Source organism: Podarcis pityusensis (genome assembly GCF_964106645.2).
Source record: "Podarcis pityusensis genome assembly, chromosome: 13".
NCBI lineage: Eukaryota > Metazoa > Chordata > Lepidosauria > Squamata > Lacertidae > Podarcis > Podarcis pityusensis.
Window position 1 is genome coordinate 8,646,750 of NC_138038.1, and position 19,946 is coordinate 8,666,695.

At 42.9% G+C, this 19,946-nt stretch overlaps 1 protein-coding gene across 10 annotated transcripts in view; it reads right to left on the reverse strand.

Moving 5' to 3' along the window:
• SLC20A2 (solute carrier family 20 member 2) overlaps positions 1 to 19,946 on the reverse strand; it is a 91,013-nt gene that overhangs the window by 29,074 nt on the left and 41,993 nt on the right. For all 10 annotated transcript variants that reach the window (XR_013978553.1, XR_013978554.1, XM_080976751.1 and 7 more), the window contains exons 2-4: positions 12,044 to 12,584; positions 4,172 to 4,312; positions 2,162 to 2,247 (exon numbers count right to left, since the gene is read on the reverse strand). Coding sequence is in view for 8 of the 10 variants with exons in the window: in XM_080976751.1 (XP_080832877.1) it covers positions 2,162 to 2,247; positions 4,172 to 4,312; positions 12,044 to 12,326 (510 nt within the window). In the remaining 2 variants the exon portion in view is untranslated. The remainder of the gene's footprint in view (positions 1 to 2,161; positions 2,248 to 4,171; positions 4,313 to 12,043; positions 12,585 to 19,946) is intronic.

A 19,946-nucleotide genomic window follows, 5' to 3' on the forward strand; every position in this document is an offset into this window, starting at 1 on the left:
TTCTTTATTTAGTCAACAGAGAGAAGCCGTGCACAAACAGTGGCATATATTAGTTATCCTCTACAGCTTGTAGCTGTGTATTACGTTTCAGTTTTAGAGTTATTCCAGAGTCCTTGTTAGCTCTCTGCAATATTAAAATAAGAAAAAAAAACCTGGGAAAGTGAGAAATGGCAACTCATGATCAGTGGGAGTAAGAAGCAAAATGATGTGTTTTCTTTCAGCTCCCCTCCCATACATTTGCTTCTGGGGACAGATCTAGTCTAGAAGAGGGCCAGACATGAAACTTACTGTCAGTTCGACTTATGCATGTCACTCTCTAATTTCAAAACACCATTGGCTTTCAGGCAAATTCAAATTCCATAATTAGAACCCATGAATTTATCACTTGAGTGCCGATGTCCTTAACACAGGCTACTGAAACCTCATGACTGATTTGAGTCCCTTTAGGGCTTTACAAAATGTCTGCATCTTTCCTGAGAACCTTACACGATGGGAGCTCAATATTTTAACCATTTACTAAACTTACAGCAAAAATAATTTTGCTCTTTGAACAAATGGTGTATCTGATTAAAATTGTGTCCTGGGTGTCTTTACTGCCGCTGAACAATTTAAATTTCAAAAGGCAAAACAACGGGGCAGCCATCTCAAAACCCATTTTAACAATGACATTAGATAAATAGAAAATCCTTGGAAGTGACAAATAGGCTTAGGGGTAGAATAAGGATACGTGGTAGTAAATATTATGGATTAGAATATTAATAAAGGAAAAGAGGTTAGTAAATGAAAGGAGTTAATATTATTAGAAATATGAACTTGGAGAACTGTTATAAAGGTGATATAATGAAATTCAGTTAGAGGGGATTCAGGGAAGTCAGTCATCAATGTGATGAAAGTTGGATATTTGAAGAGACAATCTTTTTTTCTTGTGTGTTTAGTTTATTATAGTGTGGTGTGTGTGTTTTTTCTTTGTTGTGTAATTTGTCATGTCAGGTAAAGGTAAAGGTACCCCTGCCCGTACGGGCCAATCTTGACAGACTCTAGGGTTGTGCGCTCATCTCGCTTAAGAGGCCGGGAGCCAGCGCTGTCCGCATACACTTCCGGGTCACGTGGCCAGCGTGACGAAGCTGCTCTGGCGAACCAGAGCAGCACACGGAAACGCCGTTTACCTTCCCGCTATAAAGCGGTACCTATTTATCTACTTGCACTTAAGGGTGCTTTCGAACTGCTAGGTGGGCAGGAGCTGGGACCGAACGATGGGAGCTCACCCCGCCGCGGGGATTCGAACCGCCGACCATGCGATCGGCAAGTCCTAGGCGCTGAGGTTTTACCCACAGCGCCACCCGCGTCCCTTTAATTTGTCATGTTATTTTGTGATAAATGTTGAAAAGCAATAAAAAAAACAATCGGGGAAAACCCAAAAACAATGACATTAGAAAATGCTAGTGACTGTGGCAGGTGATGTATGGGAGGGGGGGCCTGTTTACTGGGAAGATGCATGTTATGTGTAGGAATGCATTTCTGTGCACAGTGACACATCACAAAGGGTACCACTTAGTGGAGGCTGAAGCAATATTGGGGTAGCAAATGGGTTCTGCCCCCACAAAAAAAAACCTTTACTGTTCCCTGAAATAAGTGACCAGAGTGATTTGATTACATGGGAGTAAATAAAATGGGGAACAAAATAAAATGAGGGCTAAATCTCCTTGGGGCGACTCCACTGCCTGGGACAAATTTTGCCTCCTATCACCTGTGTACCACACTGCAGCCTGTTTACTTTGATCCGCACAATCCAATAAGAACCATTAGTAAAAATCCAGCCTCATTTACACACTAACACCTTGACTTCCATTTTTGGTGGAACACTAGAACCCAATGGAACCCTAGGAACTCACAACTTGCATGAATATCAAGCCATTTCAAGATGAACTTAGCATTCATGAACTACACTTTGAAACTTGAATAAGTAAATGTACCTTCTGCAGACTTTAAAGAAAATCTACAGGCACTGAGATTACTAAGGGAATAGGGCATATGACAGCCTCTGGAGTGCATTTTGAGTATGTGGTGGGTAGCTGGCGGTGAAGAACAGCAAAGCCTATTTGTCACTTACATTACAGTCTTACCGGCAACAAAAACAGGAAGCACAAATTTCGCCACTAACCTTATTTAAGATGAAGAATCTAATCAGCAGAAACAGCACACCAGACATCATACCAGATAACAATGGGGAGATAAACCAAGAAGCAACTGAATAAAAGCAAAACAAGAAGAAAAAACTGAAAATATATAATTTACAACTGTGCTAAAATCCTATCCAATAAAAATATTATAAGCTTTTGACAATGCACGTTTATTTTTTATTGATCCTGGATACTGCAAAAAAGTTGGCTTACAGGTTAGAAGAAAAAAGTGTGCGCCAACTCACAATCCTCCTGAGATTAGGCATGTTTAAGTCTCATTGATTTCAATGTGTTTTGTGCGAAATTGCATGAGAATGGAATATTTTTAGCTGGATATTTAGCATATTTTTCCCTGAAAGGCTTACCAGCTGTTAAAGTGAACGTAAAAATTGCATCTCCTCACTCACTCACCCATTATTTGAAAAATAAAAATCTATAGAAATGAGACAGTGATGATAGAAAAATCATTCAACTCAGTACTGGATACTCTATAGATAACATTGGCATTTAAGAGAGAATTGAGCATTTTTGCAAGTCCCAAACTACACAAGGGAGTTACAAAATTTTAATTCGTAAGAAAAACTCAAGTTTTTAAGAATGATTGCTATCGTTCTGTCCTGACGCTATTGCCTGTCCTGTATGTCTTTTAAAATACAAAGAACATTCTACTGAACACAGTAGGAAAACCCATGGTTATGCCTCTAATGATGGTCTAACACCAACACAGAGTACTTTGGAACACCACAGCTTCAGGTGTCATTTAAATTTGTGCTATTTTTCAGCACAAATACACTGAATTAAAAATAAAGAAATTCTACTTTAGGTCAGATGGCTTGCAGCTCTGGAGGGCTTAAGAAATGTGCATGTCCCCAACAAGCGTGCACAGCACATTAAGCTTTGAAATATTAACTGTGATCACTTTAATTAGAAATGTAAAGCTATCAATTCTCACATAACTTTGGCATGGATTTAAAAACCGAGAAATAAAACAGACGTGAAACCAGAGCTTGACTTCCAGTGGTCCCAGGAAAGCAGCCATAACAGCTCTGCTATCTCTCTCCATGTCAGTATTTAAAGTGCACATGAGCTCAGTTCAGACTTCACGGAACCTGATTTCCAAAATGGACTTTGGGGCACTTGCATGCTTCTTCCTCCCTTCTGTGATATGATAAGGTTTAACCATAATTAACCTCAGTTCAGATACTGTGGTATCAGGACTGCTTGAAACTATGCTGTAAAACCATGACTTGAAGAGGGATTCTACTTCAGGCATCTGAATTAGGGTTAACTAGGATTACAGGAATGGGAAGAATCAGGGGAGATCTCCAAATCTGGTTTAGAAGTCATACCCAGGACATGTGAGATAGTGTTTGTCATTTCCAGAGATAAAACTTTTTTTTTCTTTTTTCTTTTGTCACGCCCAACCCTTTGTTGTGAAAGAATGTCATCATACTACAGAAACAGAGACTGCCATGAGCTCAACCTCTTTCCCTAATACGTTTATTCTGGATCTAATAAAATTGTACCGTATTTTTCGCTCTATAAGATGCACCAGACCACAAGACGCACCTAGTTTTTGGAGGAAGAAAACAAGAAAAAAAATATTCTGAATCTCAGAAGCCAGAACAGCGAGAAGGATCGGTGCACAGTGAAAGCAGCGATCCCTCTTGCTGTTCTGGCTTCTGGGATAGCTGCGCAGCCTGCATTCGCTCCATAAGATGCACACACATTTCCCCTTACCTTTTAGGAGAGAAAAAGTGAGTCTTAGAGAGAGAAAAATACAGTAATTTGCTATTATGTCCAAACTGGCCAATTACACTGGCCAGGAAGCCCTCCAAACCAGGATATCAAACTAAGCTTTGCAAAATCATTTGGCTATAGTTCCCAAACAAAAGTATAGCAAAATTGTACGATCATGTTTCTATAATGCCAGTTTCAGTCAATGCATGTTTGTACACAAACCTTCACAAATAAAAGGAAATGTCAATTACCAATCTTGACAAGCTCCATCCATTGAACTCCTTTTGTGCCGATTGCAACTAATGAGAATCCAATAGTGGCACCGACAATGCAGTGAGTTCCAGAGATCGGGAGCTTCAAGAACGATGCTATCAGCTGCCAAACAGCAGAGCCTAAAAGTTAAAGCGGGGACAAAATAATTAGTATAAACATTAATGGCCAAACAGTTATGTTAGCATTCTTGTTTGAGGGAACACCAACCCAGTCTTTCGGCATATTTTTGCTCGTAGACGGACACAAAACATTTCTGGAAAGGATTACAGAGCTCAAGTACAAGCTTTCTCCAACACTGCTTCTATTTATTTTGCATTACAAATCGTATTCCTAATAGATTTAAAGTGCATAAAGGCCACAATGAACCTTTTGCCTTAATGAACCTCTGCCCTATTTAACGCATGTTAGCCCAGTACTGCAGTAGAATAACGGTTTTTTTGCTACACTGTCATTTGCAGCCTATCCATTCACCTCCTCTTCACTACATTCTAAGCTTTAAATCTCCAAAACAGGACAAGGAATAGCAATTTAGAAACCTGGACTAGTAGAATTCTAAGGTGCCTGGAAAGTCTTGCAAGTGAAAGAATACGCACAAGTCCTTTAGAAAAAGAGCAAGCTATCAAAACTGGTGCAGTTGCCAACAGCCGTCTAAAATCTTAACAATCTTTATTTGTTCTGTTTTGAAAATATGCACAGACAAAGAAAATGGAAAACGATTTCATGTAATTTTATATTTTCACTTGCTATTTAATTTTTAAAAGAACACAAAATTTATATTCCCCATTAGATTCAAACCAAAGTTTTGGGGGGCTTTTTTTAATGTGTCAAGTTCTCCTTTGGCACCAAAGTACCTTTAGCTGGAGAGATGTTAATAATTCGGACTATATATAACTGAACTTTTCAGAAATTTAGTCAGGGAAACTGCTTTATTAGTAAGATTTATCCATTCCTCTCAGTACTAGCTCTGCATTATCCCTGTCAAGAGCATCAGAGTGCATAAAACCTGGAGTGGAAAATTTACCAGTCTGTTAAAAGGGCACGAAGGTATGCTGGAGTCGTGCTCTTTAAACAAGAGGATATTGGTCCAGATGTTAGCTTCCTGGGAGATTGTATTTTTACAAGATATAATTTATGATCTATAGCACCCCCACCCCCAAAAAATCATAGAATGCCACAATATATTGAAAAATATACACACCCCAATCTTGCCACTCCTGCCAACCTAGCAGTTCGAAAGCACATCAAAGTGCAAGTAGATAAATAGGTACCGGTCTGGCGGGAAGGTAAACGGCGTTTCCGTGCGCTGCTCTGGTTCGCCAGAAGCAGCTTAGTCATGCTGGCCACATGACCCGGAAGCTGTCTGCGGACAAACACTGGCTCCCTCGGCCAATAAAGTGAGATGAGCGCCGCAACCCCAGAGTCGGTCACGACTGGACCTAATGGTCAGGGGTCCCCTTTACCCTTTAATTTTGCCACATGCCCCTCAGACATTAACAATAGTAGATGCAAATGATAAAAAACCCCTCACAGTTTATGACCTACCAAGATGAACACAGCCCACCAGCTAGGATGGTGAAGCTCTTGTTTGCTGCATGCCCAGGAGTGTAGGAACAGGAGGTTTGTCAAGCGCTAGGCAAGCTAAAATATATGTATGGGAAGCTGAAGCTGAAGTTGTGCTTTAACAGATCAGGCAGGACTGTCAAGCACCTGAAGACGTAGGTGCCAGCTTCAAAGTGTGAGGCCCTCAGCGTCCGGTTCCTAATGAAGTTCCCGCTGAGGCTTGCCAAATTAATTCTCCACAAAGCGGCACAGTGCAAGCTGCCATTACATGTACAGCGCAGAGCAAGATTTATTACTTTATAAGCGGTAAAGCTCTTACCCAATTTCCCTTCCAGAAGAACCTATCTATTCTGCTTTTAAGAGCCAGCCATTAGCACCACATACAACTTCCTTTAGGAAGCCAATGAATAAAACTAATTCTTTCCTGGCGCTCCGTTCCTAAACTGCTGACTTTTCTATTCCTAGCTGAGGCCTACCTTCCAAGCCACAAAGTGAAGCCACCTGCTGCGTAATTTAGGGCTCTGATTGACTTGTTTTAGGCTAAGAATAGCCTAACTAAGCAACCCTGAGCCCTACAAGAGGAATGCATTCCAAAAGGGAGACACATGGATGGACTGGTTTAAAAGTTCCCCTTGGAAGCCACAGATCTTAGATTCTTCAATGAATCAGGCGCTAAAAAATTGTGGATCTTATACATGCAGCGAAGCTGAAACTAGGTAGAAAATATTTACTGCTGTTATGAGTGCGGATTTGCTTGTGCTCAGCTATCCAACATTGACTCAGCTCTGCCTTTCTTTCAAATAATCCACATGCTGCCTTGCGATGAGATGGGCAGTTCTCTTCACGAGAACAGGACAATGACAAACCCAAGTGCACCTTAAATTGTCACCTGGCCAGAATGACAGAAAGTGTTTCCAATATTATTCAATATTTCAACCATAAACAAACTGCATGCCTCTGACATTCAGACTGCTCTGTATTTCCAGTTAGAGATGCTTGTGTTGGGCATTTGAATGATCATTGTTGTGCGGGGGGGGGGGGGGGCAGAATATATCTGCATGTGTGCACTCATTGCCTTTTACAAGGTTCTGAAACAATGAAAAGGAGCATTTTTGTATTCACAGAATATCTGAGACCAAATCTACACATAGACCTGGTTCGTACATCACAATAAGCCATAGTTAAAATAAACTGTGGTTTAATGTAAAAAAGCTATAGTCTAGCTTGTTATGTAACCCAAACTCAATCTCATAGTTCATTTTCCTTCAAAGCTGGAGCGTAAGTCAGGATTTGTTCTTTGTGGTTTATTTGGAGAGAAACGTACCAGGTTCAGACAGCACAAGTCATACCATTACTTTATTATTAGCAGCGCAGCAGCAGGACGAATAGAGCAAAGTGCCCACAATTTCAACAGTGTGCACCACCAGCATGCTTAATAATAATAATAATAATACAGTAATAAATTACTTACAGCTAGCCCATCTGACTGGATTGCCCCAGTTACTCCACCATAACAAAAACACAACAAAACATCAAACGTTAAAAACTTCCCAATACAGGGATGTGAGAACCAGGTCATACTCAACAAAGTGGCCAAACAACAATGTCTGACTGGTTGGATCTCCTGTACTCCAATCCTAATAAAATATCAGGATTATCTAGTTATTTTTTTTAAAAGTAGAGAAAATAAGTAAGTAATTACTCATTTGGTTGCCTACGGTGACCAACAGGTGACCATCAGAAATGAGCTGAACTCAGGCTCTGAGCATGTGCAGATTGCATTTTCCTCCAAGTGTTAATGAGAAACTGCTGTCTCCAACAGCCGCTCACGTTTGAAATTAAGGGCTAGGACTAGTAGGTGACTGTACATCTTGCGCGCACACAAGCCCCAAAATTCTGTGTTGAAACTAGACACAGCCCCTTTCAACTTTCTTAGAAACTATGCAATTTTTGTTCACAATTCTTTCTCCACCCACTCCACCCTGTTTTCTTGCTACACACTTAGGATGGAGGAATGTGGTGCTTATGCACCCGTACTCAGTCTAGGAATTTGGATTTTTGGTTTTTTATTTGTTTTCAACACCACACAACAATCCATTCCAGCGTTTCTACCTAACCAGCTCACAAAACAAAACTTGATCCTTGAAAATCTGCAGAATCTGGCCAACTGGGTGGTATTTGGAACATATTTGTAGGGTCAGGGCTGGAGACTGCAAAGGCTCTTAAAGCTACTTCTGCCAAGTTCCAGGGGAACGGTGAAGCTGGGGAAGAGTGCAAAAGAGGCTCATTGAGGGGAGAAGCTTTGCACATGGATCACGGAGTGGGAGACACAATCAACCTGATACTGACAGGGGACAGAAAATGGTGTGGTCATATGCCCTGCCCCCTCAGCCTACCAGTAAAATGTGCAGGATTCCCCCAATGGAAAGTGCAGGGAAAGGGAATCTGAACAACAGGACAGAAACTCACTTTCCCGAAAACGACACTTCAAGTTTTTCTAGCATGGGTTGGTACCCTCAGGTGAGGGACACATTGTGATCCTTCTGGGGTAGTTTGTCCCGCTTTGGTCTGTACCCTGCACTCACCTCTCACCTGTGGCTCTTAGAAGCTGTCAGTATGTGGCCACACCCTGGGGATGGCTTCAACTGGCCAGCAAGCCAGGTGAGGATAGCTGATGGGTCTTAAACCCTTGGTGAGTTAGGGACTTCCCCTGCATGCAAAGATAGGCTCCAGTGGATTGAGCGGATGAGACCAATAGCAGGCCCAAAGGTCAAGAAGGTGGTTTCTGAACATGCTGTAGAGGGAAGTGAGGGGCAGATGGGGCTCGTCAACCTAGGAGCCCATCTAGGAGAAGGAAAAATCTGATCCTCAACCTCCGCTGCCTTGTGGGATATCTTCAGGAGAAGAAAAGGCTAAGGAGTAAACCCTACACCAATCAGGTGTGGAGTCCCTAAGATAGTTGGATGGCACGTTGTACGCCTCATTCCGACAACTCCTGCAGCCAAGCAGGTGTCAAACGTATTGCTCTGCTTTCCTTTGGACCACATCAGCAAGGCTGAGAGGGGGGTCTTGTTGTCTGGGCAGTCCAGGACCTCCATCCACACTGCCCAGGATCACAGTTTCACTAGTTATTATGTGCATGTGCTATTGAGTGTGGTGTAGCCAGGGCTTGTTTTCAGTCAGAACTCAGCTCTCAGGTGGGCGCCACTGCCATTATAAAAGAACAAGAGAGGCATTCATGGTGAGTTTTGGCACCTCTTTTTCAATAATAATAATAATGATGATGATGATGATGATGATGATGATGATAATTTATTACTTGTACCCCACCCATCTGACTGAGCTGCCCCAGCCACTCTGGAAGGCTTAGGCAATATTATTTCCCTGCATCTATGTCAGGTGTCCATAATCTTGTGAGATTTGTTGGAGCCAATCAGAAGCAGAGCAAGCAATATTGACAGTTAGCTGCCAGCACAAGGTCTTCTCTATAAACAGGAAGAGAAAAAATGCACTTGTACAGAAGAATCTAGGGCTTGCAGTTTGAGAGACAGAAAGCGTATCATCCCGCGTGACAGCAGCTCTCAAAAACTATATCCCGGTGTTCATTTTGGCATTCTCTGTGCACAGCAAGGAGTCAAGAGGATGTGACATCTGACTAGCAGGAGAAGGGAGGGTGAGAACATCCTAATAACCAGTGAAACCGTGATCCCAGACACAGTGGGAGCCAATCCTGGTAAGAATTTACATATGCAAACCAATGAGCCAGTTCAGATGAATATTACTTCAGCTTCCTAAGCAGAAATGTGCACAAGTCTTTTAGTAGCAATAGCTCCTCATTTCATCTGAACTGGGAAAATATGGGTCCCAGCTTCAGAACAAGCCAGGATAGTAAAACCAACTTCAAACAGTGGTTTATCTTGACGTGTTCTGAAACTAGTAACCAAAGATTCTCATTTCAGACAAAACAGCAAACTATAGATAACAGAAGCTTCTTGGATTTTCTATAGTTTGAGCAAAGGGGCTACCTGTGTGGGCAAAAGACCCACATATCTCGGCTTAATAAGCTGGTATATGATCATCCGATATTAGTTAGGCCTTTGGTTTCTAGAGTGTATACAAGAACTGACACTAGATCCCAGGGACAAAGAGTAGGATCTAATGGACTTTTCAATCAAGTGTGCATAATTAACATACAAACTTGCCATAAAAAGGTAAAGGTAAAGGTACCCCTGCCCATACGGGCCAGTCTTGACACACTCTAGGGTTGTGCGCTCATCTCACTCTAGAGGCCAGGAGCCAGCGCTGTCCGCAGACACTTCTGGGTCACGTGGCCAGCGTGACAAGCTGCATCTGGCGAGCCAGCGCAGCACACGGAAACGCTGTTTACCTTCCCGCTGGTAAGCAGTCCCTATTTATCTACTTGCACCCGGGGGTGCTTTCGAACTGCTAGGTTGGCAGGCGCTGGGACCGAGCAACGGGAGCTCACCCTGTCACGGCGATTCGAACCGCCGACCTTCTCATTAACAAGCCCTAGGCTCTGTGGTTTAACCCACAGTGCCACCCGCGTCCCTGTAAGGGGTGGTTAAAAAGGTAAAGGTAAAGGGACCCCTGACCATTAGGTCCAGTCGTGGCCGACTCTGGGGTTGCGGAGCTCATCTCGCTTTACTGGCCGAGGGAGCCGGCGTACAGTTTCCGGGTCATGTGGCCAGCATGACTAAGCCGCTTATGGCGAACCAGAGCAGCGCACGGAAACGCCATTTACCTTCCCGTCGGAGTGGTCCCTATTTATCTACTTGCACCTGGGGGTGCTTTCGAACTGCTAGGTTGGCAGGCGCTGGGACCGAGCAACGGGAGCTCACCCCGCCGCGGGGATTCGAACCGCCGACCATGCGATCGGCAAATCCTAGGCGCTGAGGTTTTACCCACAGCGCCACCCGCGTCCCTGAAACTTGCCATACTGTCTGGTTATAAATGCAAATGAAACAGCTAGAAGTTTAAAGAAGAGCAAATGAAGCTACAGCACACTGATCAATCATCTTATTTTTTCAGAGCAGATGAGATTTTTTTTTTTCTGTGGAAGTGGGAGCCATTAATTTTTTTTTAGCCAGCCCAGAGAAGTGATGGTTAGACTTATCCAACTCCTTCTATTCTTCACTCTTTCCCTTCATCTATTTTGTTGGAACATCACATATCTCCAAAGTGGCATTAGCCAGTGAAACCACAAGCTATGGAAATTCTTTTGCTCCTGAGCTTTATTTTGGATTGGGGTGGGGGGGGAGGCGCTACCAAAAAACCTGTTCTGTCATCCTATTAAGATCATCCTTTTTAAAACTGCACAATCGTGTCATCTTTCTCTGTTCTTGCACACAATTTTAACACCCATGTCAAAATAAACACAAGCATTTATTTTAATAGTTTGGTGTTATATGCAGTACAATGCACATGGTATATTTCTACTGGAGTAATAAAAGGCTAGCAGCCTTACTAAGAACTGAAGCAGATGTTAGTATCCTCAATTCTTTAAACTTGGTTAATACAGTGGTGCCCTGCAAGACGAATGCCTCGCAAGACGAAAAACTCGCTAGACGAAAGGGTTTTGCATTTTTTGAGTCGTTCCGCAAGACGAATTTCCCTATGGGCTTGCTTCACAAGACGAAACGTCTTGCGAGTTCTTGCGAGTTTGTTTCCTTTTTCTTAAAGCCGCTAAGCCGTTAATAGCCGCTAAGCCACTAATAGCCGCTAATAGCCGTGCTTCGCAAGACGAAAAAACCGCAAGACGAAGAGACTCGCGGAACGGATTAATTTCGTCTTGCGAGGCACCACTGTAAAGAAGAAGCAAAGGGCATGAAAGTTCTCTCTCACCATGAAAGCACTGATTTTATTTGTAGCCAACGCTAACCAGATTCTTTTAGTTATCTCTAAACCCTCATTTGATATTCTGTTTAAGATCAACTTGGTTAGGATAATCTTCAGTCATTTGTGGTACCAATGGGGGGGGGGAGCTGGTGGAATTTGTACAGGGGATGAGAGGGATCACCAGGTCCCAGATTCTTAAGCACGGTTGAGAGTTCAGCAGTGAAACATCTATATAGGGTAGATTCTACATCAACCCTGGCAGTTCCTAACAATAGCGAAAGGCAAATTTGCACATTCAGAAATATTAGCGTCCAAGACTCAAGCTGCTGTATTACTGTTTGTCAAAAGGCTTTGGTCACATTTCTTAGCAGGACTGGAAAAGCACAAAACTGCTTGAAGAAACTGACATTGAATATAAAACGAAAGTTACTCACCAACCATTGCGCTGACTTCTCCTGCCATCAGTAGTTCCACAGTGCTGTTGTATAGGTTCACATCAATGATACCTTTACGAATCGTTTCGCCTACTTTTGCTCCTAGTAACACTGAGCCAGTCGTTTCAAAAATTGAAGCAAGAATGCAGGCCTGGCGCAAAGTAACCACACCAGAACCCACGGCAGTACCAAAAGAATTGGCAACATCATTTGCCCCAACTGAGAATGCCAAAATAAAAGCAATTATAAAACCGACAATAACCATCCACAGGTATTCCTCCATGTTTCTCCGGGTTCTCTTTCGCCTTCTGTAAGTGTTTAACCAGACAAAGCTGTAGGGTACCAGGACAGATTTGTAAAGCAGATTTCTTGCACACAATGAGTTCTCTCTGGAAAGTGCTGTGCAGTGTTGGAGCGTGAAGAAACTGCTAACTGGTGATTTTCAAGCTACTGTCAATACTGTTTGTTTGGCTGGATTCAGTCACCAGTGAAACCCATTCCATATTTTGCTTCAGTAGTGTTAAAGCTGCGATGACCTCTCCTGTAAAAGATAATTTTTTGAGGATAAAACATGACAGATTTACATGTGGTTATAATCAACCGATGATACTACGGAATGACATGTAACACTCACAACAATAAATGCACACAAGACTATCAGAGTCAATTTAAAAGTAACTCAGAATCAGGGGTGGCAGAAAGTAGACCACAGTCCTTCTGCCTGTTGGTTACTGAGATACTTTCAAGAAATGCTTCAAGAACATTTAAAGAGCAATCCTTGCACCAGTCGATCAATGAACTCATGATGCTTTTATTTTATTTTATTTTGTTTTTTAAAGCAAGAATACCTGGTCACAATCAGTCAAAGCACAAATGAAAAAGTTGTTGAAAAGATATTGAGTTGGATCCAGAGAAAAGCTCACATACACTGACTTTCCTACTGTCTTTCAACACTCCCCAAAAAACCTCTCCTGAGGATGAGGATGTACAGAGCAACATGTCCTTCTCTGCCCTTCCTGTAGAGTTTACATCCAGAGATATCTGTCTCCCACTGGTTCTCTGTGCTCCACCAGGCTTCTGTAATACCAACTATATCAATGCCACCTTTTAAAACCAAGAACTACAGTTCACCCATCTTGGCTTGGGAGCTTCTACCATTAGCATATAAACACTTGCACAGTCTCTCTCTCTTGAAGTGTCTTTGGTGCTTGCATTTTGATTTGCGGTGCTTTGGCTTCTCTGAATTGCTGTCCTGCGCCCCGGCACTCACAGTACTGAGTTCGCTGCCACCCCATTTAAATATTCACCCGTTTATCATCTTCATCCCTCAGGTCCCATTGCCTTTTGCTGCGAATCAGTTTAAACGCTGCTATGCTGCCTATTTTATTTTAAATGCCAACAGTCTGATCCCAGCCCAGTTCAAGTGGAGTCTATCACTTTTGTACAGGCCTGTCTTGCCCCAGAATGTTCCCCAGTGACTAATAAATCCAAACCCCTCCTCCCACTGTCTCATCCATGCATACCTTGGAGGTTCTGGCTTTCAGCATTCTACGTAGCAACCTAAATTTGGCTTCCAGGACCTTGCAACTGCATTTACCCTTATCATTAGTGTGAATGTGCCCCCAAGTACGGACTTTGCCCCAGCACAATCTCACTTGGTGATGGGCAACATGCGCAATCTTCATGCCAGGCAGGCAATTCACCCTGCTAGTCTGCATGCTCACGCTCAACTACCTATGTTCCTAATGATCAATGCTTTAAAATAAAATAAATGCTTCTCTCGCTCACGCACTGAATGATAGAGGCACGTTTGACAGAGTCATAAACTAAGCTTTAAGAATGAAGTAGAAAATGAAGCATGTTTATATTATATTGACATTTCAGTTACTTTGAAAGACTGACACCTGGGATCACTAAAATTGCAAAAAAAAAAAAAAAAAAAAAAGAATATGTGTGTGTGTGTGTGTGTGTGTGTGTGTGTGTGTATCCACCCCGGTAGTAAGGATAAAGCTTCCATCTAGGTTTTGTCCTCATTCAGTGGAAATAGTGTCAGCCTGTCCAGTGACAAAAGAGAACTGAAACAGAGTCCCAGCGGCAAGCCTTAGAAAAGCAAAGAAAGCTGATGACAGATGCTGCTGTCCTGAAAAGGCCTGGTGAACTGACCCTGCAGTACAGTGTGTAAGGGAAAGGACAGGATGTTGCTCTGCCACAGGAGCAGCCAATTGAATCCACTGGCAAAGATTAACCAAGAACGAAATAAGAATATGGCATTGCAGTATCTCAATTGCAGTACTTGTTGGCAAAAAAAATATATGCCTGCTTCAGAGATACTATGGTCATGCTCCCCTGTTACCATTGTTAAAAATACTCTTAAGTGTAAAGCAGTCTTTCTCAAACCTGGATCCCCAGATGTTCTTGAACTACAACGCCCATCATCCCTGACCACTGGCCCTGCTGGCTAGGAATGATGGGAGTTGTAGTCCAACAACATCGAGAGACCCAAGGTTGAGAAAGGCTGGTGTAAAGGGTGCACAATGAGGTGGTACACCTTCAGTATGACAAGGCAGGCACAAGATACTGTCTTGGGATGGCTGGCTGACATGACCCTGTGCCTGTCACATGCCAAGCACCTTCTTTTGCACCCTTCTCCCAAGTAACAAGGGCTTTCCTCAAAAATCATATTGAATTTAACAATGAAGAGAGACTGCCAATCAATATTTGGAGCTGAAGCTGGATGGGTAAGCTATCATCCAACCCGGGCTTATATCAGCAGCCAATATATACTTCCAAATATGGGAGAACCAACTGTCCTGGATGAGGCAAACACAGCAAGCTAGACATTTGTAACCAGCTCATAATTACACATTGTCACAGCAAAGAGCAGAAAGAACTCGTATAAGCCACACATTTTGCATTCTGTTCTTCTTGATGGGTTGTTTCACAGGGAATGTAATGCCCTAGTGAAGGGGTACTGAAATCTTTAAGCTTGTTGTCTTGCTTCCTCCATATGCTGGAAATGCAACCCTTTATCCCATGATCTTTAACAGCATTTTTCGTGGAGGCAACCTCTGCTGTGTTGTTTAACCTATACTGTGCTACATTTCGCTTGGAATTGGTTTAATTGTTTTTGTAATTGTATACACCATTCTAATTGTTTGATTATATTGTTGTAACCTGCCCCTGGGACCTTAACATGAAGGGACGGATAAGAATCTCATAAATAAGTAAGTGAACTATTTGACACTGTGCCAAATCCTTGTGATCATTTATTTTATTTTCAGAGAAAAGGGGCCCCTGGCCGCAATCCCTCTCAGGCCCAGCTAGTCCACAGTGTGACAAATCCCTTTCCTTGCCAACTGCAGAAAACTGCTTTTGCTGTAACTGAGCAAAACTGGAGCTTCTTTTAAAAAAAGAATATGGCACAAGTTTGCAACCCCATAAGGAAGAAAAATAAATGCATCAGAAACAAAGATTAGTACCATGGCCTTAACAAAGCAAAGGACATACCCTTCTTTGAAGAATTAATTCAGTCTAGAAAGTCTCAAAGTGTTGCGTGCCACAGAAGTTCGCATAAATCTTGGGTCAATGCACTTTATCATACTTATGTCTTCTTCTAATAACCCCTTTTCCACAGCTACTGCTACAGGATTTCGGACAGCTCACAAAATTCATAATAACGCCTTAAACAGCATTCAAATCAGTGCTAAAGACATATGAGCTGTCAGGAAAAAGCATAGCGCTCAAGATGCAAAACCAAGCTAGCAACAGTTAAAGCAGCAATAAAAACTAGCAGCCTACCAGAAGCATGGGCAAGCATGAAGGACTTTCCCTGTCACCTAAAAGACAGATGCTCCAAATTCATGTGGAAAGCACAGAAAGGGTTCTTCTCTTTGGTAGCAACCTGCCTAATCTGCAAAGCAGGGGACGATCAGAGGAAGCGCTCCAATTAATATTGTACCTAACAGGCAGCTTTTTATTTTTTTAAAAAAGCGGTTCTTACAATAAATGGTGTGGGATCAGGTAATTGGTCAAACCCTGAACTGTGCCTGAAAACAAGCTAGACATCAGTGAAAATATTTTAAGTCCATTGGAGATATATTCACCATTGTGGGTATGGGTTAACAACCGCTCAGAGACATTTCCACGTCAGGCTTCCATATGATGTCTTGCAGTAAGTCATAGAAGCTATGAAAAGAATATCACTTCCCAACTATTCTTTGCTGAACACAGCAATCAAAGAGAGAGAAATAGAGTTTTACATGCTTCAGCACCTATTGATTCCCTAAAAGCAACCAGCCTTGAAGAAAGATTGGTACGTGGGCAGAGGAAGCAACAAGTTCTAGAGAACCTTCATTCTTCACAGGAGCTGATCCTTTCTTTTGGAGCTTCAGCAAAGCCCCAACATCTGAAAGCTGTGTGTTTTTTTAACTTGGGTTAGAATCTGGTGTGACAAAAGTGAGCAAGCAGAGCTTATTCTTCTTGTTTTTCTACGCATTACACCCAAGGTTCCAGCAAATAAGGAAGAAATACAAATAACGAAGCAAAAATTATATCCAAAGTTTGAGGTACCTCTAAACAGCAAGTCAGTGGAACACAGCTTTGCAGAAATATGCAATGCTGTTTGCACAATAGCTTTTCAGATAGCAGGGAACAGGATTATGTTAGCAATGTGGCACGTGAACAAGCTAGGCCCCCTTCTGTTTATGCAAGTAAGCCTCCTTCTGCTCATGCAATATAGGTAGCTGCTGTGCTACGTTCAATCAGCAAGCATGAAGCAGCATCACATCACTATAACACAGTTTCACCATGGTTAGACAGGAGGCACCAGAAACCCAGATGCACAGCATAGCAGAAGAGGACAGATAAGAGAGCATTGTGTGTGGCAGAGGCAAAGAAGTGTCCACAATTCCAGGGAAGAAACCACCATTATGAGTCTACAGGGTTCCAAGTGGAAAAATGAGGGATGCAAGACCCACCACTATACCCACCCCATATCCCTTGGGCCAACACAATTGCTGTAAACCAGGCAGACTGAGGAATACAACTGGGACTAGCCCCAGATGCTAGTCACAAAGCACCAGCAAGCATATTTTTGCATTTAAGACCTGCCAAAATGGCCTATGGGGTGCCATAGCAGCTTACAAAAATGCAGTTACCATGAAACCCCCAATTTCAAAAATGAACCAAGTACAAAAACCATCTCCCACTTCTATTAAAACAGAATCATACCTCACCTTCTGAAACCTCATAACTGTAAAGTAAGGGAAAAGATGACCTCCTAAGCTTCCTTGGCGAGGGTCATCTAAAGAAAAGCACCATCAATGGAAATGCCCTGTTCCTATCAGTCTAGCCTCCAGTTATGAAGGGGATGGGCTACTGGAACACATGCCAAATTTCTGGATCCATTTCAGGGTGGATTTGATTGGTGGCAAGCGTTGCTGTTGATTGGCTGTTGTTGTGACTACTGGCGGCTTCTGTGGCATGTGCTACTGTGAGTGTTGGCGACCAGGTGAGTGAGTGATTTCCTCCCAAAAAAAGCTCAACAACTCTGGGTAATTCCTCCCTCCCCTCAGTTTCTTCATTTTAGTCCCCCAAAATAGGGGGCATCTTATACAAAGGGGCGTGTTATACATGGAAAAGTACGGTAACTTAAATAGAAAACTAACTTAAGAAAGATTTTTTCCTCCAAAAGCATTTTATTTTAAAAACTCTTATTTCTTTTTTTAAAAAAAATCTGATTTAAATAAAAAAATCTGCTTTTTTATTTTTTTAAATCATTGATTTTTATCCATCCTGATCCATTTCAACTAGGGTTCAAGCTATAGCACTGAGACCACCTTTGCCAGGAGAGAGACAGGGGGAGTGGTTGTTCTGCTCCGACTTGGGCAACCAGCTTCAGAAGGTGATCCTGGGTGATTTTTGCCTGGTCTTATGGAGCCTTCAGTATGGCGTTCCACAGGGTTCATGTCTTATCCCCCATGCTATTTAAATATACATGAAACTGCTGGGTGAGATCACCCAGACTTTTTGAGTGTGTTGTCATCGGTAAGCTGGTGACACACGGCTCCATTTTAATCTTCAGCAGGTGTAGCAGAGCGCATGCTGAACAGGTGTCTGGTTGTGGCAATGAACTGGATGACAGCCAAAAACTGAGGCTCAATCCAGACAAGACAGATGGTTAGAGAACAGTTCCTTGATCTGGACAGGTGGCATGCAGCCTACTTTAGGAGTGCATTTCCCCTGAAAGATCAGATGCAGAGATAAACCCTTTGATACATCACTGTCAATGGAGACACAAGTGGTCTAAACGGCATGGAGCACCTTCCACCAGCTTCAGTTGGTGGTCCAATATGGATGGGCATAGCCTGGCTTCAGAGCTCTATGACCAAGTAGTAGTCTTCACCTATAAAGCCTTAGATGACTCAGGACCTCAATACCTTCCCGGCCCTTATATGAGCCTGCCCATGTCCTGAAGTCAGAATGAGGGGCAGGCAGTTGTCTGGAGGGTGATCATGAGGAACCAGCCTCCATCCACAGAATGGTCTCCCCAGGGAAGCTCACTCGGCACCAACATTTTCTTCTCCCAAGTGTTAAACTTTTCTTTGAAGCAGTTGGTGATATCTTTCCGTCTATCTGACTTTGGCCATCTGCTATGGTAAGACCTATGTTAGGGGCTGGAATGATTGTTTTATGATTTGATTACTGTGCTCTGCTTTTTCCCTTGCTTGTCACGAGTGGCATTGCATATTTTACTATATTTGTAAATTGCTCTGAGATGCTTATGTAAAGCAACTAAGAAAGCTTGATGATGGTGATGCAAAAATCTCCCAGTTAAAATTCCTGGTATCTAAGGTAGCAGCAATGAAACAGACATTAATGTATTGTTGCAGCATGTTATATGTGGACGGCTGCCTCTGAAAGTCTGGAAACTTCAGCTGGTGCAGAATTAAGCAGCCAGTTTGCTCACCAGGGCAAGGTGGCTTGAACACATAACACTAATCTTGGCCCAACTGTACTGACTGCCAATTGGGTTTCCAGACCCAATTCAATATGCTGGTTGTGACCTATAAAGCCTGGAACAGCTCAGAGCCACAATACCTCAAGGACTGCTTTTCCCCATATGAACTGTCCCAGACCCTGTTGATAATCATTTGAGGTCCTTCTTTGTGTATCCATGAGAGGTCTGAAGGGCGGCAACACAAGTTCGTGTCTTTTCTGAAGTGGCTCTCTGTTTGTGGCATGTACTCTCCCCCGAGAGGCTCGTCGTTGTTTGTTATGTTGTATATTTTTGTGTTCATATACTGTAAACCACCCTGTGATCCTCAAATGAAGGGCAGTAAAAGGTAAAGGTAAAAAGGTAAAGGGCCCCTGGATGGATAAGTCCAGTCAAAGGCAACTATGGGGTTGTGGCGCTCATCTCGCTTTCAGGCCAAGGGAGCCAGTGTTTATCCACAGACAGATTTCCAGGTCATGTGGCCAGCATGACTAAACCGCTACTGGCGCACAGAGGACCGTGACGAGTGCCAGAGTGCATGGAAACGCCATTCACCTTCCTGTCGCAGCGGTACCTATTTATCTACTCGCACTGGCATGCTTTCGAACTGCTAGGTTGGCAGGAGCTAGGACCGAGCAACGGGAGCTCACCCTGTCGCGGGGATTCGAACCGCCGACCTTCTGATCAGCAAGCCAAAGAGGCTGAGTGGTTTAGACCACAGCACCATAGAAACTTAATAATAATAATAATCTCTTGTCCTGGAGCACCGCTGTCACCCAATGAACAGTACTAAGCTAGCTGGACTCAGAAAAAGACAGCTTCATATGTTCACAAAGAATTGTGAGCAGCTCCTAAGCTGCAACAGAGGAACACCATTTGTACATCAAGGTACACAATGTTTCTAGTATT